Source organism: Pelobates fuscus, chromosome 13, assembly GCF_036172605.1.
Source record: "Pelobates fuscus isolate aPelFus1 chromosome 13, aPelFus1.pri, whole genome shotgun sequence".
NCBI classification, from domain to species: Eukaryota; Metazoa; Chordata; class Amphibia; order Anura; family Pelobatidae; genus Pelobates; species Pelobates fuscus.
Genome location: NC_086329.1, coordinates 63,542,857 through 63,563,623, shown reverse-complemented (window position 1 = coordinate 63,563,623; position 20,767 = coordinate 63,542,857). Strand labels below are relative to the sequence as shown.

The 20,767-nt window shown below is 47.2% G+C and overlaps 1 protein-coding gene across 1 annotated transcript; it reads right to left on the bottom strand.

Moving 5' to 3' along the window:
• Nucleotides 1-8,384: 8,384 nt before the first annotated feature.
• LOC134582593 (uncharacterized) lies at nucleotides 8,385-19,060 on the bottom strand (the record flags this gene model as incomplete). The annotated part of the gene is made up of 5 exons (XM_063439263.1): nucleotides 19,004-19,060; nucleotides 18,681-18,878; nucleotides 18,261-18,546; nucleotides 17,661-17,872; nucleotides 8,385-9,134 (listed from the first exon to the last, which is right to left on the bottom strand). Coding segments are annotated over exons 1-5 (1,503 nt in total), but the record flags the coding sequence as incomplete, so codon positions are not given.
• Nucleotides 19,061-20,767: the final 1,707 nt, after the last annotated feature.

Below are 20,767 nucleotides of genomic sequence, written 5' to 3'. Positions count from 1 at the left end.
GACCATCTCTCCAAATTTATGCACCGTTGGCTCCGCAAACCCCTGGACAAAACGGTGCGCAACCGACTACGTTCGGAATGCCCTCGCCCTTCCCTTCCCGACAACGTGGCCCAAACCCCCGAATTCGACCAGGTCATGAACACATTCATGTCTAGGGGTGGCCGCGACCCCAGGAGAGGAGTGGAGAAGGGCTTTCACGGAGTTCAAGACAAACTCCTAGACTCTATTGGCCCACTTTCCCGCATCATGTTTTTGGCGGACGATGCTTTTACAAGGGCTGACGAATTTGATACCAGTATGGTTAAAGAGTGGGCACACGATATAAGAGAATGGGCACAGAGGTGCTTTTGTTTTGTTGGTAACACCAACGTAGCCCTCTCCTCTGAGAGGCGAAAAGCAGCGCTGCTCCGTATTGACGGAAAGCTGGTGGAATTGGGCACCAAGGAGTTGGGACCACTTGCACAGGGCAAATTGTTTGGGGAAGCCTTCCTCAAAGAGCTTAATAAGCACGTAAACATTTTCACCTCGCTCAATAAGGCTCAAACTTCAATGAAGCGAGTATTCAGGGGCCACCCCAGTCGGGGTGTTTTTGGACGGGCTGGCCGCTACAGGGGCCGAGCAGCCAGCCGTTTTTGGCCCTCTGGCCCCCGCTCACACAGACCCCAACCCTTCTACCCAGAAGTGGGTTTCAGACAGCCCTTCTCCTACACCCGTGGAGCAGACAGAGGCAGAGGACCTCGTAGCCGTGGCAGAGCACGCTTCCCCACAGGTAAGCATCATTATGCCTCAATGTCCACTAACCCCGTATACTGCAGGTCGTATCGCTCTGTCTTTTCAGAACTGGACAGCCATCTCCACGGACGCATGGATCCTCCAGACGGTCCAAGGCTACATCATAGATTTTGTGGAAACCCCGTCCCAGACCGCCCCTCCGTACCCCATTCAGTGCTCCAAGGAAGATCGCCTTCTAATCGATGGCGAACTACGGGAACTCAGGGCCAAAGGAGCGATAGAACCCGCTCACGACCAAAACGGCTTCTTCAGCAACATTTTCCTAGTGAAAAAGAAATCTGGAGACTTACGGCCGGTTATAAACCTAAGGAAGCTCAATGCTTTCGTAACATACAGACATTTCAAGATGGAAGGCATCCATCTCCTAAGAGATCTGCTCCAAGAAGGGGACTGGTTCACAAGACTGGACCTCAAGGACGCCTACCTATCGGTACCCGTCCATACATCCTGCCGACAGTTCCTCAGATTCCGATGGCAAGGCCGCCCCTGGCAGTTTACATGCCTCCCCTTCGGCCTCAGCTCAGCACCGTGGTGCTTCACCAAACTCCTGAAGCCAGTAGTGTCTCGACTACGCACTCAAGGAATTCGGTGCATTATTTACCTGGACGACCTGCTACTGTTTTCCTCAGACAGGTACAGTCTAACGCAACACACACAATATACCACCCGACTCCTCACGTCCCTAGGTTTCGTGGTGAACTTTCAAAAATCGGAAGTATCCCCAGCCCAGAAGATACAATTCCTGGGCTTCGAGATAGATTCCAAGACCAGCACACTACGGCTCCCAACCTCAAAGATCACAGCCATCAAGAAGGAAATACGCAGAGCCATTCGCAGCCACTCCATTCCACTCCGCAACCTGGCTCGGATCGTGGGCTTGCTATCCGCATCTATCCAGGCGATATTCCCGGGTCCACTCCACTACAGAGCGATGCAGCGCTTGAAGGCTTCCTTTCTCCGCCAGAACCCTTCGTACGACCAAACGGTTCCGGTGACGGAGGAAGTCAAAGAAGAACTGGGATGGTGGCTGGACAGCATGGAAGCGTGGAATGGCCGAGCCATCTTCGGGAACACGCCCGACATGGTCCTGGAATCAGACGCCAGCCTCTGGGGATGGGGCGCCACCTGCGAAGGCAGTTCGACGGGAGGCTCTTGGACTTCCCAAGAACTCAAACTCCACATCAACTGCCTAGAACTTCTAGCGGGGTCGTTTGCAATTCGCAGCCTAGCGAGAAACCGGACCAACTGCTGCATCCTCCTCCGGATGGACAATGTGTCAGCGGTCCGTTACATCAACAGACTGGGAGGGGCCCGGTCCAGACTCCTCTCAGAGATTACGAAAGAAATATTCGAGTTTTGCCTTCCCCGGAAAATCTCCCTCATGGCAGAATATCTCCCGGGCGAAACGAACCTGACAGCGGACTGGTTCTCTCGCCATTGGCGGGACAGCAGCGACTGGAGACTGGACCCTACAATCTTCCATCACCTCTCGGTCAGGAGAGGCCCCCTCCACCTGGACCTCTTCGCATCTCGGAACAACAGGCAGACGGACGAGTACTTCAGCTGGCTACCAGATCCGGAGAGCAAAGCAGTAGACGCCTTTCTCCAACCATGGCCACCCAGGGGCGCTTACGCCTTTCCCCCATTTGCCATGGTGGCAAGGACGATACAATACTTAAAGACGCAACGCGGGTCTCTGCTCCTCATCACTCCCCTATGGCCGAGCCAACCATGGTTCCCGGACCTTCTAGCTTCATCCTACAGGGATCCTCTCCTCATACCGTCCTACCGGACACTCCTCACAGACCCGAGAGGGAACCCCCATCCTCTCATTCTGGAAGACCGCCTCACTCTAGTAGCCTGGACTCTTTCAGGGGTGCCTGGCAGACCGAGGACTTATCGCAGACAGCTAGAGACCTCTTATGGGATTCGTGGGCACCAGGAACCAGACGATGCTATCTTGCAGCATGGAATTCCTGGTCCACTTGGTGCAGTGAACGGAACTTTGATCCCTTTACGGCACCTGTAACGGCCATCTTGAATTTTCTCTCCCACCTATACTCCGCGGGCAGGTCTTACCGATCCCTCAACGTCGTGCGCTCCGCGATCTCAGCGGCTCACGTTCCGGTCCTGGGTTCACCCGTCGGGAAACACCCTCTGGTATGCCGCCTCCTCAGGGGCATCAGACTTCAAAGGCCCCCCAGACCCAAGTACACTCGGTTATGGGACGTGGAAGTCGTCCTACAGTTTCTGCGAGACTGGCCAGATAACGACAGACTCTCACTTCGACAACTGTCGGCCAAACTAACACTCCTACTTTGTCTGGTATCGTTCCGCAGAGTTTCGGACGTGCGGGCTTTCGACATCGACGCCTTCTCGGTCTCCCCAGAGGGAGTTACCTTCCAAGTGTCTCGTCGTACTAAATCGGACTCATCGTCGGTCTTCTACCCCTTTTTTCCTACGGAACCGCTGCTTTGCGTGGTCTCTGCTCTGCGTCGTTATGTTCAGGTCACTTCCCTCCTTCGGGTTTCATCTTCGGGACAACTATTGGTGTCTTATGTTAGACCTCACGTTCCCGTCTCTACTACCACCCTTGCCAGATGGGTTCGCTGGATCCTGTCTCTAGCAGGTGTGGAAGACACCTTCGGTGCCCACTCCGTTCGCGGAGCGGCGGCCTCGTCGGCTTTCTCCGCGGGAGCATCACTGACAGACATCCTACGAGCCGCGGATTGGTCATGCGAAGCGACCTTTCGCACCTTCTATTTCCGCCCAAACTCGGGGGCAGCCACGTCTCTCCTTCATCAGCGTTAAAAATGCAAAATATGAAGCCTCCTGTCATGTGGTAAAATTGAAGATTATGCTAGCGTTAGTGTACTTATAATCTTAATTTTAGTAATGACAGGAGGCGAGTATTTTCCCACCCTCCGCACCCTCGTGGGATGAAATCTCATGTAAGTATACCTATACTCTATATTTTCCTTCATATTTTCTACCTGATATATATAAGACGTGTACTACCTGGTATATATAAGACGTGTACCTTATTTAACTACAGCTTCGTTACTGTTATTTGTCATACTTAGACTAGGTACATTTCGTTAGAGTTTGTGCTGGGTTTATTACATTACTGCAAACAGTTGCCAGACCGGTTCCTAACCTTTTCCACACTCTCTTTCAGCATAACTTCAAGACATTACAGCTTACACTCAGGATGGACATGTTTGGACCTTCCTTCAGAAACCAGGACTTCGCAATTGGAAAAGTCATCTGTTGGTGCATGTTTGGATCACCCTAGGACTTCGTATTTGAAAAGTCACCCGTTGGTGCATGTTGCAAGACTTTATCCGTTCTTTTAAAAAAAAAAATGTTTTATTGTATTTGATGTCGCTCTCGAAAGAGGGGGAGGAGCCTCATTACTGTGAATACTATACCTCCTACTTTCTTTTGATTGGTTAATGTTTTCACCTTTTTCTTTACTGCTATGTGAGTTAGTAAAGAGAGTTAATGCAAAATACTCGCCTCCTGTCATTACTAAAATTAAGATTATAAGTACACTAACGCTAGCATAATCTTCAATTGTATGCACTGTAGCTTTAAGTAGTAAACGATAACTGAAGTCCACAATTATATGCACTGTAGCTTTAAGTAGTAAACGATAACTGAAGTCCACAATTATATGCACTGTAGCTTTAAGTAGTAAACGATAACTGAATCAGAAAGAGTCCTTTAGTAGTATTAATTAATTAGGTGATAAGAAGTTACAATAGCTGTTCCATAGACTTTAACTGAAGTAAGACAGATGCAGCTAACTGAGACAAAGTATGAGTTGAAGTTAGCTGTAACGGGTTTGTTTTAACGAAGGACTTTGGAGACAGGAAATAACAGCTTTGAGATGCAACGCTTATCACAGAGGTTTTACTTAGCTTCCGGCACATAGAACACTGGTTCCCGAGATCTCCTCAGAGGCGGTTTATCCTGAATGGAGAGAGTTCAGCTTTAGTCGTGGATGAGGAAAGGTGAAGGGAACTTGAAGTCTTCCAGTCCAGTCCGGTAATAGAGGGCTTTCACAACGATGTTGCAGCCGGTTCGTGAGTACGGAACGTAGTTCAATAATCCAGCCTCGATCAGCTGGTGCGGTCAGATTAAATAGGGAGACCGTGTCATAAAGAGGTGTGGCTAAGCTCCGTGGAACCAGGAAGTAAGAGGATATTATAATTAAGGCATGACACTATCATGTCCTTGTCTACTGTCTGTCCCCAAGTTGCCCACCCCACACAAGACCAATATGGGCAAAAGTTATAATCTCTATTTGGGCATCTAGGACTCACATATTTATTTTTACTACTGGGACAAATATATTTATCGTTAGACCCATACGTCCTCTCCCATCTAAGATCCCCACATACATTCCACGGCTTTCTACCACTTGATATCGCCTTACACGCATCAAATAGCAGAACACCCGAAGAATGTACGGATTCTAACACCGTCTTATTAATTAGGGTCCCCTGAGGATCTCCATTCCTGAGAGTCAACCAAATTGTACGAGGTTGATACTCCGGACTGAAGCACTTAGGTTCTCCTACTCCTAAATGGCACACACTATATTCTATATTTAGGTATCTACATCTTGATACATCTCCTTTACACTCGTATTGTGAATGCCAAATTAGGGTTTGGGAAATATGGTTACCTGTTCTTGTAGTCTTAATGCATACCTCACAGCTAGGAGTGTCGGTACCTCTACCTTCCTGAATATAAAAATACACATAAATAAACATTATCAAGAACACATCTTTCGCCGTCATCCTCAGTCTTCGTCCGTGCGAAGGCACCTCAGCTTCCAGGATGTAAGGGCTGCAGGGAATGGAGTTCTGCTCGTCTTCACAGGAGTCCCTTCGAGACTTTCCCTACACACTATACACACTATACGTCGGTGGGCGGACAGGCTTTATTATGGCCCTCTCACTCACGTACCAAATCTCTGAAACAATAAAATTTTGTAATCCACAAAGTTCCTTGTTACTCCGACTGAGTCGTGCGTTTTAACCGGATCTTGCAGGGATTCTCTGGATCTGCTGTAACTTGCCAAGAATCGACTGCTGCTGGTTTAACCCTGGAGTGATGTATCCACGGAGTCACTTCGGCTACTTTTATCGCTGTAGGGGTAGACAAAAGAACAACATAAGGACCTCTCCACTTGGGCCCTAACGGTACATTTTTCCACTCTTTAATCCACACTTGGTCTCCTGGGTGGTAACTATGAACTGGGGGATAAATATTCACAGGTAATCTATCTTGTACCCATTTCTGTACCTCCTCCATAGTCTTACCCAACTCTACAACCTGCTGCCGGGTAATTCCTTCTCCCAACTGACTCAAATCCCCCCTTAAGTTACCAAGTACGGGAGGTGGTCGCCCATACATGATTTCAAAAGGAGAGAGGCCCATCCTTCTGGTAGGGGTACTGCGGATTCGCAATAGAGCTATGGGTAAGAGAACGTTCCACTTAAGTTGGGTTTCCTGACACATTTTAGCCAACTGCTTCTTAATAGTTCTATTCATTCTCTCTACCTTACCGTATGAAGCCTCCACTTTATACCAAGCATATGAGTCAGTTGCTGTAGGCACTGATGAACAAAAGCTGGACCATTGTCCAATCCTATAGAGCAGGGTAGTCCATATCGTGGTATTATTTCTCGTAGCAGGAATCTCACAACTTCTCCTGCTTTCTCTGTACGAGTAGGACATGCTTCTACCCAGCCTGAATAGGTGCACACAATTACCAGCAGGTAACGATGTCCACCCGATTTAGGCATCACTGTATAGTCAATTTGTAAATCGGACATGGGGAGTCCCCCCATAAACTGGACTCCTGGTGGCTTTACTGGTCCTTGCCTTGCATTATTTTTAGCACACGTTACACATCTTCGTACAATGGCCTGAGTCAAGTTGGACAATCTTGGTATGTAGAAATGTTTTCTGAGAGATTCTTCTGTGCTGTCTCTCCCAGAATGTGTCCCGTTGTGATAATTTTGGACAATTTCTACCGCTAGTGATGCTGGAATGACTATTCTTCCATCTTCTAACTGATACCATTTGTTCTCCAAATACTTTCCAGGTTCAGTCTTTAACCACTCCTCTTCTTGAGCTGTATAAACTGGAGTCCATTGAGACAGTGGAGTTGGTATAAGAGCAGCTATATGCCCCACATACTCCTGTCTTCCTGATTCAGCGGCACGCTTAGCTGTACTGTCTGCCATCCGATTTCCTTTGGTTACATCACCATCTCCTCTCAGATGCGCTCGACAATGTATGATACCGACTTCTTTCGGCTCCCACACTGCTTCCAATAGTTGTAGGATTTCAGCTGCATATTTGATTTCTTTGCCTTCTGAATTCAATAGTCCTCTTTCTTTATACAAAGCTCCGTGGGCATGAGTGGTTAAAAACGCATACTTGGAGTCCGTGTAGATGTTCACTCTTAAACCTTCAGCCAATTGTAACGCTCGTGTCAGTGCTATCAATTCTGCCTTTTGTGCTGATGTTCCTTTCGCCAGTGGCCGAGCTTCTATCACCTTGTCTATTGTTGTTACTGCATATCCTGCATAGCGGATCCCTTCTTTCACATAACTACTGCCGTCGGTGTAATATTGAACATCGGGGTTCTGGATGGGAAAATCACGAAGATCTGGTCTACTTGAAAATACTTCATCCATTACTTCCAAACAATCATGTTGACTTTCAGTAGGTTGTGGCAAAAGGGTAGCTGGATTTAAGGTGTTTACAGTCTCTAAATGCACTCTTGGGTTTTCACACAACATTGCTTGATACTTGGTCATACGGCTGTTACTAAACCAATGATTTCCTTTGTAATCCAACAACGTCTGTACTGCATGTGGGACTCGTACATAAAGTTCTTGACCCAGAGTGAGTTTATCGGCTTCAGCTACTAGCAGGGCGGCTGCAGCTACGGCTCTTAGACAAGGTGGAAGTCCGCTGGCCACTGCATCCAGTTGCTTAGACATGTAGGCGACAGGTCTTTGCCATGATCCCAAGTACTGTGTCAATACTCCCACAGCCATTCTTCTTTGCTCATGTACATACAGGTAGAATGGTCGTGTGTGATCAGGTAGACCTAATGCTGGGGCACTCATCAAAGCCTTCTTCACATCTTCAAATGCCGTTTGCTGTTCTTGAGTCCATAAGAAGGGGTCGTGCTCTGTACCTTTGATAGCTGCATACAGAGGTTTTGCCAGTATCGCGTAGCTGGGAATCCATATCCTACAGAAGCCTGCTGCCCCCAAGAATTCTCGCACTTGTCTTCTATTCTTGGGTATCGGTATTTGGCACACAGCTTCTTTTCTCTCTGGCCCCATAATTCTTTGACCTTCAGAGATATGGAATCCCAGATATTTGACAGTTGGCAAACACAACTGAGCCTTCCTTCTAGACACCTTGTATCCTGCCTTCCAGAGAATGTGTAGTAGATCGTGCGTTGCTTGCTGACATATTTCCTTTGTAACTGCTGCTATCAACAAGTCATCTACATACTGTAACAATACACACTCTCCTGGGATGGACTCGAAATCCAGTAGATCTTGACTTAGAGCTGAACCAAATAGGGTAGGTGAATTTTTAAACCCTTGGGGCAGTCTTGTCCAGGTCATTTGGCGTTTTGAGCCCGTTACAGCGTTCTCCCATTGGAAAGCGAAAATACATTGACTTTCTGCGGCAATTCGGAGGCAAAAGAAGGCATCTTTGAGGTCTAAGACTGTAAAGTAAGTAGCCCCGCCCGGAATTAAAGCAAGCAGGTTATATGGATTGGGTACAACTGGGTGTATACTAACAACCGCATCATTGACTGCTCTCAAGTCCTGCACAGGTCGATACTCATCTGTACCGGGCTTTTGAACAGGCAGCAATGGGGTGTTCCAGGGGGAAGTACAGAATTTTAGGATACCATACCGTATGAACTTATCCAGATAAGATTGTATGTTCTTCTTAGCCTTCTGCGGGATGTGATATTGTCTTAGGCTCACTGGATAAACCCCAAGTTTTAGTTCAATTTTAATAGGTGGAATATTGCGGGCCAGTCCTGGTGGGTTGTTCTCTGCCCAAACTCCTGGTATGTTAAATAAGGACTCATCACTCCTAGGGTTTTGGCTAGTCAACGCTGTATAAAGTCGCCACTCTTCTTCCTTTGGTACGGATAATGTCATAATACCCGAAGGTCCATTAAACTTTAAGGATGTTGTTCCATTTGGTAGGAACGTAATCTGCGCTTGTAATTTAGATAGCATATCACGTCCCAGCAATTGGACTGGACATTCAGGCATATAAAGAAATTGATGTTTTACTACGTGGCCTCCCAATGTACAGAGTCGACTTTTAAGAACCGGTTTTTCAGCACTTCTTCCAGTTGCTCCTATCACAGTAATAGTCCTTCCAGATGGAGGAGCAACTAGATTAGTCACCACTGAATGTTCAGCACCAGTGTCGATCATGAACGCACTCCTTTTTCCCCCTATTGATACATCGACCATAGGCTCCGCTCGACCAAGGGGGGATGGAGCCCGGTCGGTATCAATAGTCCTCCATGACCGTGTCAGCCAATCCTACAAAGTCCCTACCTTCTCTATCGCGGGACCTTTGCGCTGCTGGAAAATACCTATCTTCCCTAACACTTCCTCTGTTCCCATTGCTCCCTCTATTACCATTACTCCCTCCGGGGCCTCCTCTACCTCTCGTTCTGCCTCTAAAGTTTCCATAACCTGTCCTAGGTCTGTCTCTCTCATACTGTTCTCTTCGCGGACACTCATTTCTCCAATGCCCTTCTTCCCTACAGTATGCGCACTGATTTCTACTTAGAGGTTCCTCATTCCACTTACTATCGCCTCTATCTGGGCCCCGTCTATCTACGCCTGCGATCGCTACCGCTAGCATATCTGCCTTTCTACGCATCTTGCGCTCTTCCTCTTTCTTACTTTCTGTTTCCCTGTTCATGTATACTTTATTCGCTACCTCCATTAGTTGGGTGATAGACATACCTGCAAACCCTTCTAACTTTTGTAGCTTGCGCTTAATATCTCCGTAAGCTTGGCTGACAAAGGTTCACCATTCGGGAATTATCTGCGTCTTCCGGATTAAAGGGGGTATACAAGCGATATGCCTCCAATAATCGGTCATAAAAGACACTGGGCGCTTCATCACGTTTTCACCTCAACTGTCTTCGACATATTAATGGCTTTCTTTCCTCCAGCTTTCATGCCAGCAATTATAGCGTCTCTATAGGCTCTGAGTTGAACCATATCAGCACCATTTACATTCCAGTCGGGATCGGTGTTAGGATAATGTGTTGCGGCCCATGCTGCTGGATTGGCTTGATTCAAAGCACGGGCTCTATCCTCTAGCGCTTTAATGGCCGCTTGATTAATTCTTGTCCTTTCCTCATTATTGAACAAAGTCATTAATAACTGCTGGCAATCAGCCCATGTCGGGTTATGTGTCTGAACTATTGAGGTGAACAGATCAGTCATAGCTTGTGGTTTCTCAGTGTACGAGGAATTGTGGGTCTTCCAATTTAAGAGATCGGTAGTCGTGAACGGGACATATACGAAGACTGGGTCAGCATGTGCCATTTGACCTGCGGCATCGATATAGGCTGACCCGGGATTCAGACGAAGAGGCATCTGATAATGTTTTAATTGTTGGGTACCGGTCAGTTGTCGGGTTAGTATGGGGCTACGTGGAGGGGCGTCAGTTAGAGGTTCCGGTCGGGGGGTAATAAAACATGAGGATGTGGGAGCTTGGTTTTGGGAAAAATTAGTAAATAAAACACTTCGAGCCGAGCTAGAAGAAGCTTGACCGGAAGTCTGAAGTGGCGCCAAATCAGGATATTCAGATCTAATGGGGGTTGGCTCTGGTTCCGGAAGGGGAGATTTAGTACGAGAGGGGGTGGATTCTGTACTGGAGGAGGAAGCGGAAGTGGATGAGGGCAATGAGGGAAGGGGTGCAGGACTTCCTGCATTTGCGTCACTTCCTCTTAAAGGAAAGTAAGGGGGCGGCAAAGGGATCTCGGACTCAGGGGGCGTGTCCAAAATGGGCCTAACACCAGTCCTAGTGGACAAACAAGTCCTAGCCACCATGAGGCGACATTGCTCCTCGTGGCATGTCTGAATCCATTTTGGCGAGTCATTTACGGCCTGTCTCCAACAATCAATATAAGGAAACTGCCCGTAAAGTTCAGGCCTACCCGATACAGCCACGTGTAAGCGCTGTACCAGAGTTGGATCCAAACTGCCACATGGCGGCCATGCCGCAACCAAAGTAGGCCACTCCCTAGTACACAAAGTGACCAAACGTACAGGAGACATTTTAACCCCAAAATCACATGTTTTGAATCCCTTTTTAAAATTCTTCACCATACAACCTAAGGGATCCGGAATCGTTGACTGCGACGCGCCCATACTTATCAATGGAACGTCGCTGACAACGAATACTATGCACGCGTACTATTCAACAGTCACACCCGTTTCCTCTGGCAACAGCACCACGTGGTACAGTTACCAAGTGAAACGTACACAATAACACAATAAACACTCAGGGAATTCCCGTACACACACAGCTGTTACACCAGTCACTATATAATCAATATTATGCCCTTTGGCGAAACTATACAGTCACCCACGCTATAATTCTCTATATATGAATTACCCGTCTATAACACACCCCAGTAACATCGTCTTTTACAAATAGCGGTTACAGTACGGTTAGCATAGGTCAAAGCACAATTTAAGGTCACAATACAATTATTAGTGGTTATGGTGTTAAACATGCAATGGACGACAGTGATTAGTACTTATATACAGTGTCAGTAAATATACAGGGTTATGGTACCGTGCACTATGATACAGCAACACACTATTAACACTCTCGCTAGACGGCTGAGCTCGCGCTATCTAACAAGATATACACTTTACTAAACAATCTTTATCACATTTACAATTCCCAACTAAACTATTGGCCAGTACCTTGAATGGACTACCTAAAACTATCTACATCCGTTTTGGTTAGCCACACTGCCCAAGCACCACATATAGCGAGCTAGAGGACCGAATTTACACAGACGCCTCTTAGTCGATTACTATCAAAAATCTAGTGGGTTCCAAATTTACACGCCTTCCCCCTTAGCCAAGATAGGTTGAGAGCTAGCGAACCGAATTTACACAGACGCCGCTTAGTCTCCCGGTCCCTCCGACCTAGCGAACAAAATATACACCCTAGAACGCTAGTCTAGACAAGACACCGGTGTCCGGCTAGGGCTATTTACACCAGAACCCCGCCTGACTAACAAAATCAAACGGTCTGACTAAAGAGCGTTCGATCGAGCGGTGCGCCTTCGCTCCTTCCCTCCGACAGAGGGGGCAGATTCCATACACAAATAACCCCTTATGGGCCTACCGCACAATCGGTATACCCCTAGTGGGTCTGCCGTCTAAAACAGCAGTTGTCTTACCTCCTCGTTCCTGAACCTGAGTTCACACTCATCGACGGGGACACCCCAGCACTTCTTACGTAGAGGCCGATGATCTCCTGGACAACAGACCAGTGGCGCCGAGACGAAGGGAGGTCCACGCAGAAGTTCAGGGGTGCAGCCGTAGAGAACGTGGGCAAAGATAGACCGTCTCACGCCTCTGCCTCTCAGCTACCGTTGAACGATGAGCTTCCCGGCCAATGCACCAAATGATACCGGAGAAACTGACGGAAGCGAAGCACAGAGAGATGGACACAGGTTTCTTCAGGAAGGAAGAGATTCTTTATTGGATCACCGATCGGGACTCAGAGGGACTAATGTCACCAAAATACAGCAAGTTCTGAGCCCCGGACAATAGTGCAGGCTCCTTATATAGGCACATATAGGCACTCCTCCCATATTAAGCTCCACCCGCACATTCTCTTGACCAATCAATACAAATAAGAATTAACTTCCTGCTTGACCGCATGACTTGTCCAGCACAATGGAGGAGGGGAATACTACATCCTGTATTCTTGCACATGCTCCGTACACTACTGATCGTATCTTGCCTCGTGCAACCAACTGATCGATACGTCAGCATATGCACGTACACATGCCACGTGGTAATCTCGGCCTACTAAATTTATTTTTACCGAGATTCCACCACAAAAATATGCTTGCGGTCGGTCATAAAGGACTTCCAGCTAACTCTTGTTTTATGAAGATTGAATGTATAGTTTTAAAGTTATAAAAATGTATGTTTAAATTGTACGTTATAATTGGGTTACCTCTCAGGCTAAGGGGAGGGAATCTGTGGGAGGTAACCATTGTGTGAGTGGGTAATGTTTAATTGGATGTGGGCGTCTCCCTTGCAGGGGAGAATTGCATAAAAGCAGAGTGTGTGTAATTAAACCAGAGTTCTTCTTGACCCTCAATACGTAGCCTTGTCTCGTTATTGGAGGGAACTGCTATATCACACTGGGGATTGCTATGCTCTGCATACTCCCTTGAGCTTTTATCACTTAGTTCTTGTTCCTGATACCCTCTCCTGGAGGAGAGGTCTTCCCCACACGGTCCTGAATGCTGGAGGTTCATTCCAGGGTGGACGGAAGACGGCGCGGCTCCAGTTAAGCTACGGCGGTTGTGGAATCTGCGGTGGTTGTGGTGTCCAGTGCGGTGCTTGTGGTCCTCGACGCAAGCTAGGAAGCGTCCATCAACGGAAGGTGTCCGTTACAGGGAGCACTGACTGTCCCAATTTATTACACACACAACCCTGTATTAAACAGAGAGCACTGACTGTCCAGGGATATTATACACAGACAGTAATTGATAGCTGTGCTGCAAAATGTCCTTGGAATTTTTTTTCAAATGTTGGCAACTATGGCACTGTATCATGTGATATGCTGTCACATTACTATATATTAGCCCATGAAGTTGACAATGCTCTGGTAGAATGTGTTCTTATCCTGATCATTAGCGAAATCTAACGTTTCAATGTAGATAAAGAGGCCGCCTCACCTTGCCTAACTCCTGAAGGTAAAATGAAGAGTTAGTCAGTCTTTCTGTATGATTCAGAATGAACTAGCTTCAGTTCATGACATCCAAACGTTGCCACCTAACTTCCTCTTGAGAAGTAGGATTGGGGTAGAATGATGGAAGGACCACTTCTTGAGAGAGATGAAACTGAGAAATCACCTTAGGAAGAAACTGTGACAAAGTGATCTTCGCCACTTTGTCCTGGAGAGGCCTGCTTGCCTGCCTCCTCCCCTGCGACTATGGCCCTGGATTATATTGCCCTGTAAAACTTACATTTGGGGGTGGCGAAACCGACCTCGCCACGTGTCCTTGGAGAGGGCTGATTGCCCGCCTCTTGCCTTTGGACTATGGACCAGACTTTATGGGAATGTGATACCCCAGATAGCTATACCATGGAGCCTATTCATATAATGAAAGACTATGGGAAAGACTTTAGCTCCATGGCAATTGTACTGTGTGAATAGGATCTGCGCGCTATTCGGTAGTTTTGTGCGCTCAGATCCCAGCTATCTGGGGATATGTGAAATGTCTGTGTGTTATGGATAAAAAGTAACTTTCTGTATTTTAAAGTGTTTTATGTCTTTCTGTAACCATGGGGTTAATGGAGTCTGCTTCTAGCCCTGGATAATTGGATTACTTTCCTCTTTGTCTCCAGGATAGAGGCCTATGTAAAACCTGTCTAAACCGGTTTGCCATGCGGCTAGTAAGGGACAAAAGATACTTTTAGTAACTTTTGAAACCCTGGTCGGATTCATGCCATTTTTTAATATGTTGTTCCCCTGAATGGATTGATTGTGGATATGTATTTTTATGTGAATGTGATGTATGGTTTTAGAGTTATGAAAGTTGTGTAAAAAGTATATTTTAACTGTATGTATAATGGGATTATGTGTCACACTAAGGGGAGGGGATGTGTGGGTTGCACCCATGATACTATTGGTTATTTTATGCCTCCCCCTGGGTGTGGCCTGTATGTGTACACTTGTAATAAAAACAAGGCTGGGTGTTCCAGCACCTCAGACCTCTTCTGACCCTCAATACGTAGCCTCGTCTCGTTATTGGAGGGAACTGCTATATCACACTGGGGATTGCTATGCTCTGCATATTCCCCTGAGCTTAATCACTTAGCTCTTTTAAGAGCCTGTTCCGGATACGCTCTCCTGGAGGAGAGGTCTTCTCCACACGGTCCTGGAGGACAGAATCCGATCCAGGGTGGAAGGAAGACGGCGAGGCTCCAGTTAAGCTACGGCGGTTGTGGAGCCTGCGGTGGTTGTGGTGTCGTCTGCAGTGCTTGGAGTCCTCTGTAAGCGCTAGGAGCATCCATCAACGGAGGGTACTCGGTCGGAGTACACGGAGCTCCGTTACAGTGGTGGCAGCGGTGGGATCGTTCCTACAGCCAGAAAGACAGCTACAGACAACACCAATTCCTTGGAGTTACAAATTGAGGGCAACGTTAGCACTCGTGCAGCGCCCCTGGCAGCAGAGGTATCCAGCGACTTGGAGCAGACAAGTCTGGAAGGCTCTGACACTGAGGATTATGGGCTGGCCGAGGTGAGGCAGCGAGTGGCCCAGTATGGGGGTTATGTATCCATGGAGATATTCCAGGGGATCTGGAACCAGGTCATGGCTAAGCGAAAATCAAGGATGGACGGAGAGTATACTCAGCGGAAAGAGTGTTACAGCAGCAGAGTAGAGGCTGCATCCGAGGAGGTTAGCCGTCTTCCCCTGAGGCGGCAGTGTGTAACCCAGGGAGCTAAAGGTTCCATCCTTCCTCCCCAGCGGCAGATTGAGTTACAGGGGGCCGAAGGTGCCGTCCTTCCCCCCCAGCAGCAGTCTGTCCTACAGAGAGCAGAGACAGTTGGTCCCTCTCTCCAGCAGCAGGACAATGTTACGGGAGTGGAGACAGGCGGTCTCCCTCTCCAGCGGCAGCCTGTGTTTCAGGGAGAGGAGCACAGCACCCCCTCTCCCCAGCGGCAGCTTAACCTAACAAGGGGAGACACCAATCTCCCAGACGGCGCAGATGGGACCGTGGTCTCTGTGCCTGACCTACAGGGATGCTGGCCAGCCTGTCCAGATCCCCAACTACCCTCATTGGGACAACAGGAGGAGGGGGTAAGTACAAATTCCCCTCCCCAGCTAACTCCTAGCGTGGCACCAGGGTTAACAGAGGAGATGTTAACCCCCACTGACTCCCATGTTCCGCTGGCTACTAAGCCAGACTATGTTCCAAGCATCCCAGCAGAAGAGCTGGCAGCTGGGCAGAGTGCAGTCGGCCTCTGCCCTACCTTTCTCCCTGGTCCAGAGCCTGATGTCCGGCAGGCTATCTCAGCAGAAGAGCTGGCATCAGGGCAGAGCGCCGCTGGCCTCTGCCCTTCAAGTCCCCTCAGCGTGTTACCCCATCACCACAGCAAAATACCCAGGTGCAGTAACTGTTTGTTGTGGGTGGGCTGCTCTTGTACTTTGTTGTTGTGGGGGGGCTACTCTGGCATCTATATATTGTGGGTTGGTGGATCGACTAACGGAGGCACTGACCGACAGAAGGTCAGGTGCCTGGTTAGTCTTCCCCCCAAAGGGGAGATGTGTGACAAAGTGCCCTTCGCCACTTTGTCCTGGAGAGGCCTGCTTGCCTGCCTCCTCCCCTGCGACTATGGCCCTGGACTATATTGCCCTGTAAAACTTACATTTGGGGGTGGCGAAACCGACCTCGCCACGTGTCCTTGGAGGGGGCTGATTGCCCGCCTCTTGCCTTTGGACTATGGACCAGACTTTATGGGAATGTGATACCCCAGATAGCTATACCATGGAGCCTATTCATATAATGAAAGACTATGGGAAAGACTTTAGCTCCATGGCAATTGTACTGTGTGAATAGGATCTGCGCGCTATTCAGTAGTTTTGTGCGCTCAGATCCCAGCTATCTGGGGATATGTGAAATGTCGGTGTGTTATGGATAAAAAGTTACTTTCTGTATTTTAAAGTGTTTTATGTCTTTCTGTAACCATGTGGTTAATGGAGTCTGCTTCTAGCCCTGGATAATTGGATTACTTTCCTCTTTGTCTCCAGGATAGAGGCCTATGTAAAACCTGTCTAAACCGGTTTGCCATGCAGCTAGTAAGGGACAAAAGATACTTTTAGTAACTTTTGAAACCCTGGTCGGATTCATGCCATTTTTTTAATATGTTGTTCCCCTGAATGGATTGATTGTGGATATGTATTTTTATGTGAATGTGATGTATGGTTTTAGAGTTATGAAAGTTGTGTAAAAAGTATATTTTAACTGTATGTATAATGGGATTATGTGTCACACTAAGGGGAGGGGATGTGTGGGTTGCACCCATGATACTATTGGTTATTTTATGCCTCCCCCTGGGTGTGGCCTGTATGTGTACACTTGTAATAAAAACCAGGCTGGGTGTTCCAGCACCTCAGACCTCTTCTGACCCTCAATACGTAGCCTCGTCTCGTTATTGGAGGGAACTGCTATATCACATTAAGGATTGCTATGCTCTGCATATTCCCCTGAGCTTAATCACTTAGCTCTTTTAAGAGCCTGTTCCGGATACGCTCTCCTGGAGGAGAGGTCTTCTCCACACGGTCCTGGAGGACAGAATCCGATCCAGGGTGGAAGGAAGACGGCGAGGCTCCAGTTAAGCTACGGCGGTTGTGGAGCCTGCGGTGGTTGTGGTGTCGTCTGCAGTGCTTGGAGTCCTCTGTAAGCGCTAGGAGCATCCATCAATGGAGGGTACTCGGTCGGAGTACACGGAGCTCCGTTACAGAAACCTTCAGACCTTGGAGATTTTTCATGTCCACCTACATCAAGGAAACTAGTTCCTTCAAGAGCAAGCTGCTTCTTGTGCCTCCTTGGTTGTTCACATACGAAGCAACTGCTTGGTTGTCTGTTTTGACTAGTACCCAAGATTTTTTCGATCATCGGGAGGAATACCAAGACGGCTTTGGAAATAGCTCTTAGTTCTCTTAGATTTGAGTGTAGGCGACTCTCTTCTCGGGTCCACTTCCCTTGTGTCCCTGTGGAATTGAAGTGGGCACCCCATCCAGAGAAACTGGCATTTGTTGTAATAGCGTTCCAAGGAGGTTCCTCCAACGGGAAGCCTTTTGCCAAATTCTTCTTACCCATCCACCAGTCCAACCCTTTTCTTACTGGCAGGGGCAGCCCTATTATTTGCTCCCAATCTGTTTCTACTTTGTCGAATTGAAGAAGGAAGCAATTCTGAACAGTGTGAATCTTCCATTGGGCCCATTTTACCAGCCCAATCGTTGAAGTCAAAGAAACAAGGAGGCTCATGACTTCTCTGGCTGAGCCAGTCTCAAAACCTTGTAGTTTTATTATTTTGTCTCAGATCCTCACAGCCCTCTCTGGAAACAGGAACACATGGGCGGAGATAGTGTTTATTACTGCTCTGAGGAATATGATCTTTTGTGAAGGAATTAGGAAACTTTTCTCTATGTTCAGAAGCCAACCGTGGTCTCAAAGAATGTTCATTGTAACCCAAGTATGATGAGCCACTATCCTTTGAGATAGTCCTATGATAAGGATATTGTCCAAGTAATGGAAGATTGCGATACCTCTCACTCTTATTAAGGCAATCAAGGTGACAAGAACTTTTGAGAACGTTCTTGGTGCCAAGCTGAGGCCAAATGTCAGTCCCCGGAATTGAAAATGCCTTCCTAGAGCCCAGAATCTGAGAAACCGCATATGATCATGGTTTGTAGAGATTTGGTAGTAGGCGTCCCTCAAGTCTATAGATGTCATCCAATCCCCTCTTTTGATACTTTTTAAGATGGTCTGTAAAGATTCCATCTTAAATGTTCTTACGTCGAGCATGGAGTTTACTCCTTTCAAGTTCAGGATGAGACGCCACTTTCCCTGGGGTTTTGGAGCCAAGAACACTGTGGAGTAAACCCCTTGGAACCTTTCCTGTTTTGGAACTTCTTCTATAACTTTTTGTTCCAGAAGAGTAGAAATGCAGGCCTTCATGGCCCTTCGTTTGATGCCTGCCAACACCTTTGATTTCTTGAAGAAAGAAGATTTTGCGTAAGAGGCAAATTTTATCCTGTAACCCTCTCTTATGATGGAATTGCCCCACACGTCCCTAATATTTTACACAGCGGATAAAAGAACTTCAGTCTTCCTCCCACAGTCCCCGAATGGGCAGTTCTTCTCAGAGGTTCTAGCTCCTCTTCCTCTGGAAGCATTATTGGTCAATAATGTGAGAAGATTTTCCAAGAAAAATTTCTGGAATACTCTCTTCCTGGTCTATAGCTTCTGCTGTCCCGAAAGGACCGATCCTTGAAGCGCTTAGTCTTCCAAGAGGAGTGCGGTGTAAGGGGAGGAGGGACTCTTTATACCTATCAGTCTAATTCATCTAATTAATTCCTGTCCTGTGACTGCTAAGTGATGCTGCCATGATTAGCCAGGAAAAGGGCAGATATGCAAACTCTCTGCTACGGCAATACAAAGCAAATCCCTGATTGCAGAAACATTGGTAGTAAAAGTCCAATGTTTCTGGCGAAATTCCATTGGAATAAAAGAAATATCTGACTAAAAGAAATCTCTGAAGGAAAATTCTCTGAAAAGACAAAAGATTGTAGATTATGGCACTAGACCTATAGGATGAAGACATCTGACTTTTACTTCCCAGTGGGTAAAATGCCACTACAGGCAACTGGGTCCTTTACAAATAGCAAACAGAACTTCCTCTAAGAACATTCCTTTGTTTCGCAGTACAGCCAACCCGAACAGCTTCGGATCTTTTTACAGAAGTCCAGACACTTTGAAAGAAAACTTAATAGAGCTGTCTTCCAAAAAGACTTTCATGAACTTATTAAAGCCTGTTTTTAGTGCCGAAGCCAGATGGTTAATTCAGGTTCCTCCTTGATTTAAAAGCAGTGAAGGATTTTTTTTTTTTTTTAAGGAAAAAAACCTGTTTGCAGACTAAACTCTCAGCAATAGTGATGTACCGAACGGTTCGCTGGCGAATAGTTCCCGGCGAACATAGCGTGTTTGCGTTCACCACGGCGGTCGAACATATGCGCGGTTCGATCCACCCCCTATTCGTCATTATTGAGTAAACTTTGACCCTGTGCCTCACAGTCAGCAGACACATTCCAGCCAATCAGCAGCACACCCTCCCTAGCAGACCCTCCCACCTACTGGACAGCATCCATTTTAGATTCATTCTGAAGCTGCATTCTTAGTGAGAGGAGGGAAAGTGTAGCTGCTGTTGATTTGATAGGGAAATGGATAGCTAGGCTAGTGTATTCAGTGTCCACTACAGTCCTGACGGACTCATCTGATCTCTGCTGTAAGATCAGCACCCCCAAAAAGCCCTTTTTAGGGCTAGAACATCAGTCTGCTTTTTTTATCTGTGTAATCTAATTGCAGTTGCCTGCCTGCCAGCTTCTGTGTCAGGCTCACAGTGGATACTGTGCCCCCTTGCCCAGTGCCACCACTCATATCTGGTGCATTTAAAAACAAAAAAAGTGTTTTCACTGTTATAGATTGAATAGCAGTTAGTTGTCTTCAAGCATGTGTGTCAGGCCTACAGCGACTACTCTGCCAACCTCTGCCAGTGCACAGTGCCACTCATATCTGGTGTCACAATAGCGTGCATTTAAAAGCAAAAAACTTTTTTCACTGTTATAGATTGAATAGCAGTTAGTTGTCTCCAAGCGTCTGTGTGTCAGGCCTACAACGTGTACTATGTCAACCTTTGCCAGTTCAAAGTGGCACTCTTATCTGGTGTCACAGTAGCGTGCATTTAAAAACCCAAAAACTTTTTTCACTGTTATAGATTGAATAGCAGTTAGTTGTCTTTAAGTGGGTGTCAGGCCTACAGCGTGTACTCTGCCAACCTCTTCCAGTGCACATTGCCCCTCATATCTGGTGTCACAATAGCATGA